The sequence below is a fragment of the Varanus komodoensis genome, unplaced genomic scaffold (assembly GCF_004798865.1).
Source record: "Varanus komodoensis strain SLA01 unplaced genomic scaffold, ASM479886v1 scaffold10, whole genome shotgun sequence".
In the NCBI taxonomy this organism is placed as follows: Eukaryota; Metazoa; Chordata; class Lepidosauria; order Squamata; family Varanidae; genus Varanus; species Varanus komodoensis.
The window spans coordinates 26,679,917-26,699,766 of record NW_025335269.1 but is presented as its reverse complement, the minus strand read 5'-3'; the positions used below and the strand labels follow the sequence as shown (position 1 = coordinate 26,699,766).

The 19,850-nt window shown below is 39.6% G+C and overlaps 1 protein-coding gene across 1 annotated transcript in view; it reads right to left on the bottom strand.

The window, feature by feature from the left end:
- Positions 1–19,850, bottom strand: part of CSMD1 (CUB and Sushi multiple domains 1) — a 909,441-nt gene that overhangs the window by 390,367 nt on the left and 499,224 nt on the right. Inside the window, exons 7-8 of the mRNA XM_044419148.1 lie at positions 17,313–17,425; positions 8,291–8,368 (exon numbers count right to left, since the gene is read on the bottom strand). Of these exons, the coding sequence (XP_044275083.1) occupies positions 8,291–8,368; positions 17,313–17,425 (191 nt within the window). The remainder of the gene's footprint in view (positions 1–8,290; positions 8,369–17,312; positions 17,426–19,850) is intronic.

Genomic DNA, 19,850 nt, shown 5'->3' with positions numbered 1-19,850 from the left:
GTGCCTGAAGGAGGAGGCCGTGCTGGCCTCCTCCTCCTGTGGGTGCATACCTCCATGTCTCCACAGCTGCTCCTCCCATGATCTCTCCCTCAACCCTCTGTCCAGAGGGGGGCTGCTCCTGGGGGGCCTGGAGAGCTCTCTCGGCCCTCAGGCACCTCACCTACTCTTCTAGCAGGGTCACCATCTTGCACCGAGGGCAAGGGTATCCCTGCCTCTCCTGGGGAAGAAGGGTGAACATGTTGCAGCTGTCGCAGCGGACAGCAACACCCATGACTCCCACCAAGGCCATCTCCTGGTCTGCCATTGGGATCCCTTCCGAGACCTTACCTTGGTCCCCTGCCTTGTTTGTCTTGCAGTTCCTCTCACTCGCCCAGTTCTTCCAGACAAACCCCCCCCCCCACACACACACACAGATAAAATAAACTTAAATTTAAATTGGAGGAAAAACAAAGCAAAGCACAGCACACACACACACACACAAAACCTCTGCGTCCCAGGGAAGGGAATCCTCGGACAGCCCGGGCCACAGCTAAGGGACGCAGTCAAGGGACAACACCAAGAGGCCAGAGTCAAAAGGGCTGGCAGTGGCTGAGCACGGTCTTATCAGTCCCTCAGGCCAGTGGCCCCGCCTGTCTGCTTCCTCCTGGCCCCTCTAGCTCCTCTGGCCTGCCCCCCTTCCTCTCTGCTGCTCCTGGCCCTCTGCTCCCCTGCCCAGCTCCTACCTTGCCTTTGCCAGTCCCCTGGCCACTCAGCGCTCTCTCCCAGCCTGTGTCTCTGCTGCTCTGTGGCTCTGCCAAGAGGCCAGACCCAAAAAGAGCCAATTTTGCTGCATTGGGCTAGTTATTATCATATAGCCAGGGGGTGGAAGTGGTGTTACATACCATCAAGTTGTCTCTGACTTATGGCAACCCTATGAAAGAAAGCCCTCAAAATGTCCTGTCCATGACAGTTCCATTCAGCTGTCCAAAGTTCCTCCCTTTCTGTCAGCCCAGGGTATTTGCAAAGGTCTTCTCCAGCAGCAAGTTTCTAATGCATCAATTTCCCATCCATCAACTTTCCTCACAGTCCAGCCTTCACATCCACACATTGTGATTGGGAATACAATACTTAGGATGATCTTAACCTTGCTCTCCAGTAAATTGCCTTTTCACTTAATTATCTTTTCCAGTTCCTTCATGGCTGCTCTTCCAAGTCTCAGTTTTCTTTGGATTTCTTGCCTGCAGGCTCCCTTTGAATTGATGACTGAGTCGAGGTATGTGAAATATTTTACAGTGTCATTTTTCATTATTAACAATAAAGTTATGTAATTCTTCTCTGGACATTAGTTTTGTTTTCTTAATATTCAGCTACAGTCTTGCTTTAGTACTTTCTTCTTTCACTTTTATCAGGAGTAAATTCAAGTCATTTCTGCTTTCTGCCAATAGTCTTGTATTATCTACATATCTTAAAATAGTAATGTTACTTCTGCAAATTTCCATTCCTTCCTCTGATTCTAATCCAGCTTTCCTTACGTCATGTTCTGCATACAGACTATACACAGGAGATAAAATACATCCTTTTCTGATAACTCTGCCTATGGGAAAGTGTTCTGTTTTACCATATTCTGTCCTAACTGTAGCTTCTTGTGACACTATGCATCAGGACAAGCAAGTGTAGAGGCACACCCATTTCTTTCAGGACTGTCCATACCTTTTCATGATCCACATAGTCAAAAGCCTTTGCTACAGTCTATAAACATAGACTGATCTATTTCTGAAATTCTTTGGTTTGCTTGAGTACTCAACATATATTTGCAATATGAACTCTGTTGCCTCTTCCTTTTTCGAATCAAGCTTGGGATTTTCTCTCTCCATATGGGGTAGTATTTTTTGCTATACTTTGAGCATCACTTTGGGAGATTAATGCAATGGTCTCATGGTTGCTGTACTCTTTTCCTTTCTTAGAGAATAAAACATATATTGAATGTTTCCAGCCTTTGAGCCAAATGTTTGTTTTCCATATTAGATGTCATATTTTGTTAGAAATTAGACTCTTCATTCTCTGCAGCTTGGAATTGTTCAATGGGTATTCTATCTGCTCCAGGTGCTTTATTCTTTGCAAGTGCTTTCAGAACAGCTTTCATTTTGTTTTCTAATATTGCAAGCCCTTCTTTGTATGATTCCATGTCAAGGAGGCCTGCCATCTGTTCATCTCTTCTGTACAGTTCTGTATTTTCCTTCTGCCTTCTTTCTATGTTGTCCTGGTAGTGTGATCCTTTGTTGTCTTTTAGCATACCTAATATAGGTTTGAATTTCCCTTTGATTTCTTGGAACTTCTTGAAGAGGTCTCTTGTCTTTCCCCCTTTGTTGCTCTTTCTTTGCACTACTCATTTTAATAGTTCTTTTTGTCTCTATGCATTGATAGTCACTATTTCTGTCACCTTTAGCTTCTGCCTCTCACCTGTCCTTTTAAACAGCACATTTTTCTTCTGTCATCCATATAGACGTTTAGTTTTTTCTTGCTATGGGAATTGTCTTTTGACATTCTTCCCTAAGAATGTCTCCAGTTCCAGTCCACAGTTCTTCTGCCTCATAGTCAATTATCTCAAGCAATGAAAATCTGTTATGTGGATTTTAAATTCAGGAATGTTACTTAAGTTATATTTTGGAAGTATGTTTCTGTTGGGCATTTTTTTTTTTTTTTTAGCTTGAGTCTGATTGTTGAAATTAAGTGCTGATGGACACAGTCTGCTCCTGGTTTTGCTTTGGCAGGGGGAATACAGCTTCTCCACCTTCTACTTCCAATTATGTAATCTGAGTTAGGTATTGTCCACCTGGTGAAGTCTATGTATAAAATATCTGAGCAGTTGCTTGAAGCATGTGTTTGCAATGAACAGGTTGTTGGCTTCACCAAATTGTACAAGTCAATCACCTGTTTCGTTTCTTACCTCTAAGCCAAATTATATGACATTTGATTCTGCTTTTTCAGTCATCTAGGAACACCATGTCATGTTTTGGTGTGCTATCAATTTCCTCTTGTGTACCTGGATATGCATTTTTGATTTCTTCTTTTTTAGCATCTATTGTTGAAGCAGAAGCTTGAATTATGGTTATGTTGATAGGTTTTCCACTAATTCAGATTAGTATTCTGTCAAATTTTGTTGTAGCCTCTTACTGCCTGTGCTATGTTTGCCTCAGTATTAGAGCCACTCCATTATCTATGTGCCCTCAAATCATCTAACTTAGGGTGATCCTATGAATGAAAGCTCTCCAAAATACCCTATCCATAACAGCGATGCTCAGCTCTTGTAAATTTTCTATCTATCCATCCATAGCCAATATAGGCTAAGCACATGATATCAGACTCAGTGAGAAATAGTTCCCATGGGTTCCAAATTATTTCCAGGGTGGAATACATTATCTATGGAAAAGAAGTTTTGAAATGGGTAGAGGTTAAGAAATAAGATCCCTTTATAAGGTGAGAACAATCCCTGTTGTCTTTCACATCATGTCATAATGCCTTAATGTCTCTCTTCATTTGCTGGTTTCCCTCATGGCTCCTTTCCTTCACCTCCACAAATTTATCAAGTTATGTTTGTTGTGAAGAAGAAACAAAAGCCAAGAGCTCTTCTAGCTCTTTAACAATGCTGATTTAACAATTTGGAAAACATTTTGTTTTTATTGCATTTGACTTATTAAATAGGAGGAAAAATAAACTTAGAAGTTCCCAGAATTAAGCTGAGAGCTATTTTAAACTGTTCTTCATTCCACAATGAAAATATTGGAACATGTCTGGCGCCTGCTTTGATGTTTTGGGGAACTGTAGCTTCTTTTCCCCTCTTGACATATTCTCTGGGAGGAATTTAAAATAAATGCAGTTTCCAGAGTTCCCATTTGGAATGAAAGGCCAAGCATGCTGAGAAGCACTAGAAACTTAGAAAGAAACATTGTGCAGTCATATTTGCCATTGTTTTCTATCTCAGTCTTGGTATGTGTATCATGAGGAATAGGGGGAAAAAAACCCTAACAGATAACATAGATAGCAGTGCTGTGCTATCCTCCAAAAAGAAAATTTCCGAGCATCAGGAAGTTCTAAGAAGAAAGCTTGAATTTTTTTGGCAAGTCTCAAAAAAAAAAAAAAAAAAAAAAAAAAAAAAAAAGAAAGAAAGAAAGAAAGAAAGAAAGAAAGAAAGAAAGAAAAAGAAAGAAAAAGAAAAAGGTTCTGACTTACCCACTACAACTCCAGATGGGCTCATCTGGCATAGAGAGTTTTATTTTTCATTGGGAAAAGCACAAGTTCTGCATTTCAGGACAGTTTTGTGATGGGGTGCAACTCTTGCTGATCACCTTTGGCACATGGATGTCCCTGCTTCACTTTCACTGCAATATGTGTGTAGGGTAAATCCCATGGAGAAGGTTTCTTCCAAAAAGTGCACACCCCTCCATGCTCATGCAATAGCACAAAGGCATACACTTTGCCTGTGTTTGAATAAACATGTGATGCTTATCTCTAACTGGGTAAGAGATTTTGCTGTCTTGATACAAAGCCATTTCAGATGGTTGTAAATACACCCTGAATAAAGCTGGATTGATATGTACATCTTAAAACATTATATTACAATGCTCACCATGATCCTTTCTATCCCATCAGCAACAATTTCCTGCAAATGGTTAACCAGAGCAAATGATGTCTGATTTTCCTCATTCATCCAAGACTGAATCAGCAGGGCTATCCTGTCCTAGAATTAGCTGTTTTGGCATCAACTGCTGCGTAACACAGCATGTGCCATCAATTCATCTAAATGTGTTACAGCAGATCAATACTGAATCTGTAAAGCCATTTGTTCTTTGACTCTACATGGCAAAAACCATCGCCTTAAAAATAATTCAATTTTCTCCATCTCTAGGACTCAACAGAACATCAACACTATAAAAATAAACATGCAGTACAAAGGGCAGAGACTTTGAAAAAAAAAATCTTTCTGCTGGTAGCTGGTAAATATTTAGATTTTTCCTCTTTTTTAGGAGTGGGGACAAGTTTTATATGCCTATAGAAAAAATGATATAAATGAACAATATATTACGTATTGAGAACTAAACAAATACTAAGTTAATAAAGCAAGAGGCTATATGCACATTAAAAAGGCAATTTGTAATCTAAAATTGTTTTGCATGTATATGCTAGAAAATGTTCTCATATTAGAATAGAATTTGTTCCCTTGGTTCAGAGATTCCGAACTTGATGTAAAGAATGTTATCACCATATGTGGTACCACCCCCTCAAACTCCTTCTTGAGACCCATGTTCTCTAATCAATCAATCAATCTCTCTCCCTCTCACGCACACATACTGCAATGATGTGTTGAAGATTGTAAAAGAAAAAGAAGTGAAATGCTAGAAGATTTGCAGCAGGAATATTTCGTGAAATTTGTGGGCAGGGGGAATCAGGAATTAATACCAAGTTTATCTTCATTAGCTGATTGTTGGTATAAATAATTCATCTGGACAGTATGATACATAATAGTATCATCCCTCTTTAGGAAAATATAATAAAATGTTTTAGAAATCAACAGCAGATTGTATCATAAATATTGTTAATAGCATGCCATTTGTTCACTTCTGTAATTAAATGCAGCATCTTACAAGATCCATTGTAAAGAGCATAGGCAAAGTTGCCACCTTAGAAGTTACAGATGTAAATGTACAGGCCAAAACAAAACAAAAAACAAACACCTGGTAGGACAGTCATATACATTGGTCAGATACATTCCCAGCCTAATGCTACTGTCCTGTACACACCTGCTTGGCTGAAAGCGTTACTCAATGTAGTGGGACTTAATACTGAATATTCAGAGGATGTCAAAAAATATACATATTTGAAGAAAAGGAAAAGGTTGCATTGTGATGCTAACATTCATTTGATTAACGTCATCTTTGGAGTGAATGGCATACTACACATTGCTACTGTAATTCAATTCAACTTCAAAAAGTAATACATAGATAACATCTCTTAAAATGGGTATACATTTTTGGCACCCCCTGTATATACATAGTGTTAAGACTGTGATGAGTCCAACACATTCTCCAACAAAGATTTTCCCCATGAAGCCTCATGTCTGAAAGGCACTGATTCCAAAAATATATTTAAATAGGCAAATCAAGGATCACAAAAAAGATTCACTCTGTACAAAATGTTCTATAAATATCATTCTTGTGTGTCTTAAGAATAATTCCGTATTCTTGGGATCTCACACAAGGAGAAGATGGATAACAGTAAGATCGATTACTTACTGGTGTATCAAGGATAAAAGTTTCCTCATGCTCTCTATCACTTCTAGCATGTGCATGTTTTGGAGTGGGGAACATTACAATAAGCTCTGTCATAATGAGCAGTCAGACACATTTTATGCATTTGCAAAAGGAAAAACAACAACAACTTTACCATGGAAGCTACTTTTTTGTGCACTTGGGATTTTCTTTTTTTTACTGTTTGCCAAAGCAAAAATATGGGCAATGCCCATGCATCTGTCTGATGACCATGCTGGCTGTTTTGTAGAACTTGTGCTGCTTTTATGATTGCATCACGGTTTATTTCAGGTCCTAAAGTTGATGTTGTTTGTTTCTTTGGGACAGCTCCTGCCATGAAAGTGCAGACTGACAGGGCAACCACCAAACCTGAAGTTGAAGGGAGAGCTGGAACGTGACATAGCTCTTTACTACCTGGGCCACAGTTCCCTTACCTGGCCAGCCCTCCACCCAATGCCCATGTCCCTGTCCCTGCCACCTGTCCCTCTCATTGAGCTCCATCAGGATCCTACACTTGATCCCCTCCCTTCCTCTTCTCCAGTGCACATGCACATGACCTGCAGAGAGGAGGAAGCTCCCCTGCCCAAGACACAGAGAATGGTGAGGCCCTTGTCCTTGCAATCCCCAAAGCAGCTGTCCCGCAAAGGGGAAACTACCTTTGGCCACAACCCCTTCAGGGTCAGCACCACCTCACTTCAGTCCTGCTGGGCATCCATACCAGGTGGGAAAAGTTTGCCATTGTCAGGCTGGCAGGCATGACTACAAGCATTTCCTTTCTCCTTGCAGGACTGCAATGTTTGGAGCCTCTCTCTGCAGAGCTAAAATCTAGCCTGCCAGGATGTCAGCAGGTAGCAAGTGGCTGGTTGTAAGATGGAAAGGAGGCAGGTGGAGAAGCTAAGCCAGGAGGGAAGGAAGGCTGGCAAGGTGGTGAGGCCAAAACCCTAATCTTGTTGAGAGAGCCTAGGAGCCGTGACTGCAGTCCTCATGTCTGTGATTATCATTGCCTGGCATTGATTGGCACTGGTGTCTTGCCAGCATGAGGTACTATTTATCAGTGACATTTCCACATTTTTAAGCACTGTACTTTTTCCATGTTTCCTTCCATTGTCTTTTCCACCCAAACTCATGAGGCTGTTTAGAACCTACCCTGAAACATTTTTTCTAGTTCTAGTAAAACATTTTTTACTTCTCAGAGCTATGAATGGGTGCACATACAATATTCAAGGTCACTGGGCTTCTCTGAAAGCTTCTTCAGAGTTCATTTCACCTTCTTTCAACTCCCATTTTTTATGTATTGTATTAGTGAACATCTTTTCTTTTTGATGAGTAAAATGAACCTTTTTTAAAGTACCATTTTTTCAATTAAACATTCACATTATGAAAATGTTCATTTCTTCCAGTCAAAAAATGTGCCTTTTCTCCCATCAGTTAAAGTGTAGAATTGTGAATTTGGGGAAGATTTGCTCATGTGTGCATTTTTGGAAGTATGTATTTGCACAAATGTGTGCAAAAGTGCATTTGGGAAATTGCAAAAATTTCCTGGGAATTTCATTCCTGCTCAGGTTTACAGTGAGTGTTGCAGACAAGTTGTATTCAGATGATATGCAGACAGGAATTACATTTCCATACATTCCTAGAGAGGGCAAGCCCAAGATACTATGCTGTCTGGCAGAGCAGAAAATGTTGTCCACTGCCAACTGTTACGTTAGTCAAGGTGCATTGCAACCCTTGCTGGTTATTTTGTCAGCTAAGGAAGAAAATCCCATAAGCACCTCTCAGTGGGAGTAGAAATATAGCAGCAATAAATGGAACAAATAACATTTTGGTGCCCTTTTCTGACATCTAAAACCAGCTTCTTGAGACAGTTTCTTCATCCTTCCTAAAAACAGGGTTGCCCCTTGGATGTTTTGCTTTGGCATGGTTGGTTGCAACTGCACCCATCTGTCTCTTTAGCAGCAACAATTGGTCCACAGTCCTTAAGAGAATTAATACTTGTTAAGACTTACAGACAGAATTCTTGTGATTGCTGTCTTTGTTAGGCAGCATCTTCACTCCTCTTGATTTCAGCTCAATTGCCTTTTTCACTGTAGAAGACAAAAACCACAGAAGTTTTTCATTAACAAAATAATAGAAATGCACAGTGCATTCAAGATTTAGGTGCTCTAGTGTGAAGAAACGGGACAGCAGATTAGTTTCCTATAAGTGAATGTTTCATTCAATCGCAATTTAGAATTATAAAAAAGTGCTCTTTCCCTTCCTAAAGGTTCTCAGTTGCTTCACTGTTAACTTTCAAACTATGCATTTTTATATATGAATGTGGTCATAGTGCTAAGTACTTTTAAGCCCATTTAATTGTTACCTAAAGCTGTTGGAACTCAAATACATAATTTGAGCTAAATCTGTTCCATCATGCTTCACTTGTTCATTGTGTAGCAGTTATAAACAATCATATTTCATAATTCACCCCTAAAACTGTAAATCCCATACTGAATGAGCAACAAGCAATGGGATCAGCTATTAGGTCAGGGAAGCAGAATTCCTTCCTTTCCGAGCACCAAGGCTTTTGGTGATAGTTTTACAGAAACACTGCCATTCAAATTCTCTGAGCTTCTAAGAGTGCCTGAAACAGCCCCATTTATACAGAAAAAGCAACTCTGGGAACAAAGAATGTCAGTAGGGACATGATTCAAGCCCCACCTGCCATTTTGCTACTCCAATTTTGGCCCAAGCATCCTCCCCACCTAAACTTTCCAAACTTAACATTTGCTTCCTTAGAGCATTTTATCCCATTCTTATCCCAGCTAGAATGACTGAGAAAATGGCTTAGTCAATTAAAACCAAAATACTCCCAATCCCTTGGTAGACCTGAGTACCTTCTATGCTATTCAGAGGGCCCAACCCTTCAGACCAGATTTTCAGGTGGGCTGGGGAGATTCAGTAGGAAAGGGAAACTGAAGGAAATGGTCTTCTCTCATCTTCTATTAGTGGGGGACATCTACTGCATCAAATATCATTCATTAAGTAGACAAGCAGTGAGTAACTAAATGACCCTTATTCATTTGACTAGTAATAAATTAAACACTTGGAAGTTAGTTCACTTTTCCCTCCTTAAATCAAAATGAGATTTTTTTTGTTAAATATACAAGAAAAAGAACATATATCAATATCAAATTGGACATCAGTGTCTTAGTTTTTATTAGCTAACAATGGCAGGCCAGCCTGCCTGCCCTCCCTCCCTCCTTCCGCTGGTTATATGCTGACTGATGCAATGAAGCTTATTGCTTAGAAAGCCATGGAACTCAGACAATTCTGGATTTTAGGAATCTTGCTGGCAGTTTCTGCAAATGTGTTTGAAGTACCTCAACTGGTATTAATGTTCTCATTACTGAATTTCATAGGAGACATAAAAGCATTACTGCCTTTTTATATTGTTCTGTCTATGAGAGACAGAGATGGTTAGAAATTACAAGCCCTGAACACATTTCCCTTCACTCCAATTGCCTGGTTTATCTATTGCACACTGAGACTCTATTAATTTTTTAATAGTATCTGTTCATTATTTGCTAAATGGACTGATTATCAGTATTGAAGACTCATGTATCGCTTGCAGATTGACAGTGTGCTTCAGCATTCTTTCACAGACAACACGCTGCATCACCTTTCATGTCATACTCAGGAATAACAACCCCCATGTACACATGGGAGGGGAGCCAGTACCAAACCTGCAAGAAGGGTTTCCTGCCACACACCACTATCCCATCTCATAAATAAAATGGCTTGATTTTACTGTATAGCTCAACACAGCAGTGTTTGTTTGTACATCAGGTGTGTTTTCTCCCTCCCACAAACTATCCTTTTCTCCTGCCTATGCATAAGAAACTCTGAGATTAGTAGTTCATAAGAAAACATGCCACACAGTAATGTTAAAATCTCAATCTCTCTCTCTGAGTGTTGTTTGTTCTCCTTCAGCGGCAGCACTGCTTATGATCAGCCCCAGCGAATTACAAAATCTGGAAAATAATGTATATAGATACATGAGAATTGAGCTTCCATAAATATCCTGAGACATGATCTACCATTCAGCCTCATTTTGTTCACATGCTGGTATCCTAGCTGGGCTCTCCTCCGATCAGTGGACCCTGGTAAAGTGCACTCTTCCTAACTGTACCCACCATCCCTGGACCTTGCTCCCACCAGAAATCTTGCATTTGCCATGGAGGCTCCTGCAACATCAGGGAAGTATCTAAAGTAATCATTTGTTTTCCAGTGTGAAGGGTGCCTGGAAGGCTCTGAGCAGCACTTGAAAGACCCCACGTCAGTTAATTATCAGGGAGTAACTCCTGTTGATCTCCGTGGGGCTTATGGTGGTGGAGGCACATATAGAATTGTACAGTAAATTTAATAATATCTATAAGACTGCTGAATATAGAAAAAAGGATGGGGAGCTTATGCGTTGGCAGTAGTAAGGAATCACATACATTCATCTTTATCGGTGTGAGAATGAGAGGGAGGGAGAGGGCTTTCTCCCTGTTTTAGTATTAAACTTTATTAAATAACTATAAACATCTGCAACCCTTATCCTATTTGCTATGATAGAATTATTCTGCCCTTTTGAGTATATTATTAAAAGATGGCATAATGCATATATCTGGACAGGATAAAGAATCCATGATACATTTTATGAAAAAATTGAATTGAAAAATATATTCTTCACTTCTGAGAAATCAGGAGACTGGTTGAACTGAAAAGGGTTACTATTAGCCTCAGTTCACAAACATGTGTAATAAAGTATGTGTGCGCATGCATGTTAAGCCTGGGAAGCTACAAGTTAAGTATTGTTAAGAAGAGACATCTAAAAGAGAAAAGCTACATGGAAGAATCATTAATAAATTCAAGGAGTGTGATAAATGACAGAAATACAGAAGCTGTTTATTTTTGCATTAATGATAAAAATGTATTGTTTCAGTGGCTGAGTAAAATTAAAAGGCATGAACTTTTTCCACCCAAAAGGTATAGTTTAACTTGTTTTTTAATTGCAAGGCTTTGCAACAGCTGCAAACATTGTTCTTTAGAGTGATTGTTTTTGCATCTTTAAAATTGCAACAAGTATTTGAACAACGAATTGGTTAGAGCAGAGAACATTTATCATGGAAAAATATGGTAGATATTTAAAATATGTTTTTATAAGAGTTGCTCTTATTGAGAGATGGAGAAGAGCAGTGTGAAGAAACCAGAATGCATTTCTTTACACGCATGGCTTGCTTCCCTCTGTTGGAGTGAGGAGAAACACAGGTGCTCCATAAGTTCAGAGCAGAATAAGCAGTACTCTGATCTCTCTCTCTCTCTCTCTCTCTCTCTCTCTCTCTCTCTCTCTGTGCGCGAGAGAGAGAGAGAGAGATACACAGAAATCTGAAATGCTTCTTTAAAATGCATTTTGTGATCATCTTTGCATGTTCTTCCATGCATGGGTTTGCTCCAGTGAAGAATTATTCCTACAGCTTCAATTATATTCAGTGTTTGACTTGGGGTTATCTATTTTTTAAACCTTGAATTATTCAAAGTAGTCAAACAGAGGAGGAAGATCATTTCTGGTGCATAATGATCAAAACATGTTATGTCCTGCTGCCTTGCTCCATTATGTATCCACAGTGAAGCAAAATCTAAAAGTAAACATCTCACTGTATAGATCTTTGGTAGAAATGATGTAAGTCAGGGTGGTGAACCTTTCTGAGTCCACAGTTTGTGCTGCCCCATGGGAGGTTCTCAGATGCTACAGCCCTGCAGTGGGCAGCAATGGCCACACACACAGAGAGCCTTTAAGTCCGCCTGTACCATGAACAGCTGCCTGAAACCCCATAGGCCCATGAAAGGATCACAAACATGAACTGTGGGACACCTGAAGCCAGCACATCATGTTCATCGTTGCCCTTTCTCACCTGAGTAGTATGCAGAAGCAGAACATGGAAAATGTGAGGTTTAAACTGCTGCACAACTATGTCTAAAACACAGCCAGGTAGAAGGGGCCCTACCCTACTAAGTAACACCTACACATTTGGAGAGTTGTTGACTATGGATGTGTAGTACTCTAATGTTCTAATATGGTGTTGATGTGTTGTTTTTATTATTTTAAGGAGCATGGTGACAAGGGAAAGATAGGTTATACATTTCTAACAAGCAGAACATTTTTCACTGGAATATTTTGAGGTGGGGGGAAATGCAAGCAGAATTTATAATAGAGCAAGAACCACTATTTGCATTCAGTCTAAAGGGTAAATGTAATTATTGGGTATGTAACAGTCTCTCACTCATATAGAGTCACTGTAAAACTATTGTGTATAGTTTTCCCAACTATACTGCATCAGTTGCATTTTTAGAAACCTTCTGGATCTATCAATGCATAACACTTTCTTTTTTTCATTTTTTACCTTCCTATTTGTAAAGGTGCAAAAGCAACTAATGCCTTCTAATAAAGCAGAAAGTCACAATGGCAGTTGAATGTTACCATTGAGAACTATCATGGGTGTGCATGTATGTGTAGGTTTAAAATTGAAAATGACCTCAAATAAAGTAGCTTTATCTAGACTGGCCAGTTTCAAGCTCAAGCTGAAATTTGTCTCTCAAGAGCAACCAACAATAGGAATCATTTCACTTTCAATTAGCTTGAGGGCTACAGCAGAGTGGAAGCAATATTGAGTAAAAGTTAAATTCTCAAGATTAAATCTTTCAATGGTGTAGATAGCCTACAACAGCATAGCTACAATAGTGCTTTAATCTCTTTTAATCAATCTTTCAGATGACTGAAACAGAATTAATCCTGCACAGTCCTTTTTGATCAGATTCCCTGCTCAAGACCATTAGCTTTGTAATTTGTTATGATATGCTTGTTCTCCTATAAAAGTGATGTTTAGTTCAACAAATAGATTGTCCACAGAATGGCCAGTCAGACAAAAGGAGATTGCCTGGCAGGAAACATTTCACATTCAGATAATTTATGGTTTTGCTTTTTAAAATACTGTGGCTGCAATCCTGAACATAGGCTGACATTCCCACTAAATTTAATGGCTATACATACCTATGCACATGACTGCCAGTGCCCATATGAAAGTGAATTAGTAGTGGGTGACAAATTTGTTTCATTACATTCTGAACCACTTGTACCCCTTTAAACCAAATGCAGGTTCAAACACAACCTGCAATTTTCAAGCTTGCAATTTTACACAGCCTGCAATGATCGCCGCTGCAGCAGGTGGGACGCGCCGCGGGGCCAGGTGCCACCGCCACTCTCTCCATGCCAGCAAGGCCTCCACTGGAGCCACCCTCGTCCCCCTCCCTCCCCTGCCGCTCCACACAGGTGACAGCCCTGCTGGGTGGCCCAGGCCAGGAGGGAGCTGAGTGGGGCAGCCTGAGGCAGAGCCTTCTTCTGCGGGTCGGCAGCCTTGGGCCGGCGACCAAAGGGCAGGCTGTTTGGGGCCGAGAGGGGCTGGGCTGGGCCAGTGGCTCTGGTTTTTGGTTTTTTGTTTTAATGCAACTGTGTTTTTTTATTTGTTTTTAATTCAGGATAGTGCCCGATTGTCCTGAAGGCTCTGAGGGTTTTTCCGGTAGATAAAGCTTGCATTCCTGTTGATGTCCTGGTTGATTCGTGAAATAGGGATATGACCAGGGAAATTGACACGACCGCTCCTAAGCATCCTCTCCTTCCTAGCAGATCCCACTCAGCACCATGGTACATGCCTAAGTTGCTGGCAATGAAGCAGGCTGGGAGACAATTAGAGTGCAGGTGGAGGAAATCTTGGGATGAATCTGATCAAACATGCTTACACACTCGTTATCGAGCCTCTGCTCTGGTGGTGAGCGTGGTGAAGAGGCTATTCTTCTCCGCTTCCACTGCTTTCTCACAGTGCCATCCAGCAGTGCTTTTCCAAGTGGTGTGGGGCCTGACACATTCTGGCCAGGAAAAAGATGTGGTCTTACCATCAGAGGCCTGCTGTGATGACTTTGCCCAGCACTTTTAAGGAAAAAATGGCTCAGATTCACCACAATCTGGACTGCACAGTTGATAAGACTTCAGTACAGGAGATGTCCAGCCTAGCGACAGTGATGCATACTCTGGTAACCTCCCAGTTGGATTATTGTAATGTGTTCTACATGGGGCTGTCCTTGAAAATTGTCTGGATACTTCAGCTGGTACAAAATAGAGCTGCCAGGTTGCTGACAGAGACTGGTTGTTATTCTCATATAATGTCGATCCTCTACTGGCTCCACTGGCTCCCAGTTGAAGTCCGGGCCTAATTCAAGGTGCTGGTTTTAACCTATAAAGCCCTAAACGGGTTGGAACAAGGATACCTGAAGGAACATCTCCTTCCTTATATACCCTCACGACCCTTAAGTTCTGTGGGTGAGGCTCTGCTCCGGGAACCCTCCTTGAAGGAGGTAAAAAGGACATCTACTGGGAGTAGGGCCTTCTCTGATGTGGTGCCCAGACTGTGGAATGCGCTCCCCAGAGAGGTTTGCCTGGTACTGAGTTTATATTCTTTTTGGCGCCAGGTTAAAACCTTTAACCTTTTCATTTAAACAGTATTTTAAAAATTAGTATTTTTAATAGCTTTTAACAGTTGCTTTTGATTTGTTTGATTTGATTTATTTTTATTGATTATTTATTGTATTATGTATTCTTTATTGATTTTTTATTAAGATTTGTATTATCATATTGTTATTTATATTGATATTTTTGTAAGCTGTCCTGAAACTATGGCAAAGAACAGCATATAAATGTATAAAAGTAAAATAAATAATAATAAATAATAAGCTTCCAGGGTAATTCATGGGAGAGAATTTCAGTTCAGTTCAGCTTGGAACAGGATTTACCAAGATATGCAACACATCTAAGTAAAATAATTTGGAGTTAAAGAAACTAAAACTGGTAGATTCTTCCTTCCAGGCTTTGAGTGCTTACCTTTTAAAAGTATGAGTCTAAAGCCCTCTGTATTTAGCTATACCAGTGCTAAATAATTTTCATCCTGCTTCTCTTTCTCCCCACTGCCTGCTTTTTTCCTGTCAGGGTACCCATATTTAACAGATACATGGCAGGCAATTATATCAAGACCTTCTTCATAAAATAGTGGTACATACTGAATTCAGTATTCAATAGTGCAGATGTGTGAGAATTTTGTTTCAGTTCATTTTTAGTGAAATTTACCAGAGTTCACAAGATGTACATTTGGGTGAAGAAGAACATGGGAACATGAAACTGACAGAATCACCCGCCCCTATAAAAAGAAAACAAATCCTACCAAAAAGGCATTCATTTGAAAACACAAGGTAGCTTTGTTTATGAAGTGCCCACTCTGTGGTCTGCAACAGTTGCAACCAAGTAAGCAAAACTTGTCTTTTGGATGCCAACACACCAGAGAAATGGCTGACACAGATCAAATAACTTCACTCCATACACTGTTTGAATTCTGGCAATTGGTCTGATCATCACTCAGAGAAGCAATTATTGTATAAACCCCATCATTACAATACCCACCCCCCCAAAAAAAGAAAAAAAGAATGGGAAATAAAACCCTTCTTATTATATCCTATTTCACCTTTCCCTCAAAGACTGGCACTCAAGACTGCTTTCTTGTATCACAATGTTACTCCTTGACATTCTAAGCCTGTTGAGTGGAAAGTAAGCTCCATTCCTTGTAGAAATGCTCAGTTTCAGATAAGTATGCTTATGACTGTATTTGATATTCAAAAACAACTTTAAGCAGAAAAGTAGATATGTTTTGAAAGCATTCCAGATTTCTAATTCCATGTCTACAAGCAAGTGATGGGCCCTTGCTTTCTTTCTTCTTTAATCACAAAAGCTTATTCTGAGCAATGATTTATCAGGTAGGGGGAAAAATCAATAAACATTTCATTAAAGAAAAATTGCTTTTTGATAAATATCCTTGTGGACATATACAAAAAGTGACAATACTGACGCTCTTGTTTTCTAATAAAACAAATATCTAATAAAGATGTCCATAAAGAGCCATTCAGCAGTCTGAGTTGTGTGCTTTTTCGTAGTGTTAGGAAAGACTCAGAATTCTGAGCAGTGAATCTTGAATACTTGGAGTTCCATGGTATGACCATAACACATTTTTAATAATAAATTATAAGCAAAGATAACACTTAGGTAGCTTTTCTTTATTTGCAGCACTCCCTGTATGAACCAAGCAAATCCTCTAGCTACCAGTTCGCTTCTTGTCAGGCTCTGGACAGCCAAGGCACTGTGGGTTGCCCAAATCATTGAATGAGTCAATTGTCATGTTGAGTCAGCCAAAAACCATTGAAGTAAATGAGGTTGACCTTATGAGGAATGCAGCACACTAGCTGGAGACAATGAGAATTGTACTCCAACGTACCTGGGGATCACTGGGTTGGAGAGGTTCTTCTGTACCATCGTTTTACTCTTAAACATGCCTTTCAAATTAAATTATTTTAAAAAGAACCTTATGCTGCCTTTTCTATTTCAGTGGAATCAGATTGACTGAAGAATGTCAATTCAGCTTAAGTCGCCATAATATTGAACAAGACAAATTTCATATACCACAGTTTCAGTCTCAAATAGAAGCACCATTTTTTTTTTTTTTTTTGGCCTGGTTGAAGTACATATGCGGTATGTAAATCAGGCAAAGATTAAAATCTTCCCAAACCTGAGCATTTTGCAAGGCATGCCATGTCTTCCTTCAGTCTGAATGCTATGCAAATGGCCATGTGCTTCCTCTATTAGCAGGAACACTAATGCAGGTAGTTAGGGTATGGCTTCTGCAGGAATGCACAACAACAGAAATATCTCAGCAACCCTTGGGACTATTAAGCAGATTTCAATTGGGCTCAATACTGTTGAGTGGTGATGGCTGCTATGGCAAGGACTCAGCTCTCACCTCTTTCTTCTCCAAATGTGTAGTAGCTAAATAAAGCATTTCCCCTAGCATCATCTCCTTTGGCAGTTTTGAAAAATGGATTTCCACTACTGACAGGTTCCTATGTAATTCTTACCTTGGAACTGGGCATTAAATCCTTTCCGTCTGTGATTACTGTCAGAAGTGAAATGGAGTCGTAACCAGTTTTTGCTGCTGATAACAGGAGAAGGCAGATTCATGCCAGTCAACCTGGAAGAAAAAAAGGATTCATTCGAAAATACTGAAGCAAAAACTCATTAGACTCATTACTAAAGTGATGTATTTATACTAGAAGATAACATATCCAGCACAAAATTAAACATCGTATTCTTACCATATCATCTTCAACCCCATATCATACTGGAGCATTCTGACACTTTTTTTGTATTTTATTAGATATGTACACCTTAGCTACATATCAGTTATCCTGAAGTGAAATGGACTGGTGCTAAACATTCTGACATATGCTGCCAATCTGAATTTCCCAGTACCCCTCAGAGCAACAGATATTTATCCACTGATGTCTCAAGACACCACATTACATCCTAGAATGGGATACATGTAATCTTGAAAGGTTTTAGCATTGCAGTAAAGCAAACTGAACAATTTCATCAAACTGACTGCAAGACATTTAACAACAAAAATCAGTTGGCACATTCTGCTATGCAAGGCTTAACTTTATGGTTCAAACATTCCTTTAAAGTATGCCTAAACAGACAGCTCAAACTTAAAAACTGAGGACATGGAATTCAGAGTGTGTTTGTGCTGCTCATAGTTCTGATGTTCTGACATAATGCTGCTTGGTCTAGAAAACTGTGATAAAGCAGTGCTGGTTTTATAATAGTAAAGGGGACTTTCTTTAACCAATGGTGCATCAGTACAGAAAGGTTAAAATTTCTCTGTGTATTAAAACTCATAAGCATGCAGTATGAGTATCCAGGAATACTCAGTCCAGAACAAATGAACATTCAAAAGATGTTCAGTAAACAGGCTGCTGGATAATCTGTGTGTCCAATGAACCCAGAAAAATTGATTCTACCCTAATTGGAGGGGTAAAGTTTTCACTAATAAGTCAGAAGCTTCAGGTTGAATCCAGAGGAGCTGCCGCCAATAAAAGAAGCATTCTAAAGGAAACTTCTCTGGATCCATCCCACCTTCTTAAAGCTCTCCAATATCAAATATCATATACTGTAACTAAAGACTTGGAGATACAAAATCCTCCAAAGGAACACACTTAAGTGTTAGAGCAAAACATTTTGCTAACTTACATAAAATATTCTGACTGTCAGTACATTCTATAAGTTAATATAAATAAGCTCATACATCACACAGTCATATATAAGAGTATCACACTTCTATCTGCACACTAATACAAGGTATTTATTATTATTTATTGGATATGAATTTTAATATCAACTCTCTCTCATTTAACTGAACATCTCATGACATCTCTCAATCGAGATGCAGTGAACGGTCCCACATGATTCATATCAGAGGCTCACAGTCCATCCCACTTTCAAATCTTTACCCATTCATAATTCAAGATGACCAAATGTAGGTTTCACCCACTCGCACTCAGTTGGTTCCCAATCTATAAAATAGCTACATCTGAAGGAAATTAATCATGTACTCTAATGTTACTGAGTCAAGTTCTCAGTTTCAGCATTAAATATTAGTATTCTACATGTTTTTAAAGTATGTTATTAATCCTTTTTTAAAAAATCCAACACAAGCTGTAACAGATGGACCCTTCAAATTGTACGCATTTTTCAAAGATAACATCCCTTATATATCAATATTATTTAGTGATGAATGGCAAACCCCACTGGCTCTTAAAGATACGACTTCAACATTTTTAGTAAATAATTCTGTTTTCAAGCAGCCATCTCTACTTAAATGACGGCGTACATGAGCTTCTGGTGCCTATTACACGAAGCCGGGAAACTTTAATTGCAGTTTGGAAAGCAAACAGAAATTGAACCACACTTTCCTAGCCATGAACTCATCACCACAGCAAGGTGCACAAGAGCAGAGGAAGATGTTATGTGGCAGGCTCATCACACCCAAACTCTGCTTATGTAAATGAGGTCACCATTTATTTTTAATATGTTGTCCCCTTTTTTTCTTGTTGCTTTGCATGCTTCTGTTTAAAGGGAAAAAATGCACATTCAGTGCAAAGCTCTGAAGGGGCTTCAACACATGCAGGAGGGGCATATACACTTGCGTAAATATGTTAAATGTACATCCCAATGTGCAATTTTCCTGTTTGATTGACATCAATAAAAAGGCTGTGATTAGGAATGCAAACAAGTCAGGTGAAGCTCTGACCCATTCCTGCTTTTAAGTACTTTAAGCTGAATGCATGCAGAATTCCCCTTCAGAGCATGTAGAACACAGAACAGTCTGAGGCTCCCTCCTACCAGGATGGGGAGTTTTGGATAACACTTCTACATGTGCCACCACTGCCTTCTTCATATGTTCATTTTAAGCACCAGAAGTCTTGCATGGTAGCAAAGACGTTGATCACATGGCTGAAGCTATGGATGAGGGACTCTCCATGCAGTTGTTGGAACCGCACAACAAGGCTTAAACAGATACTGTACCCAAATTAATTCAGTTCGCCAGACAACCTGAG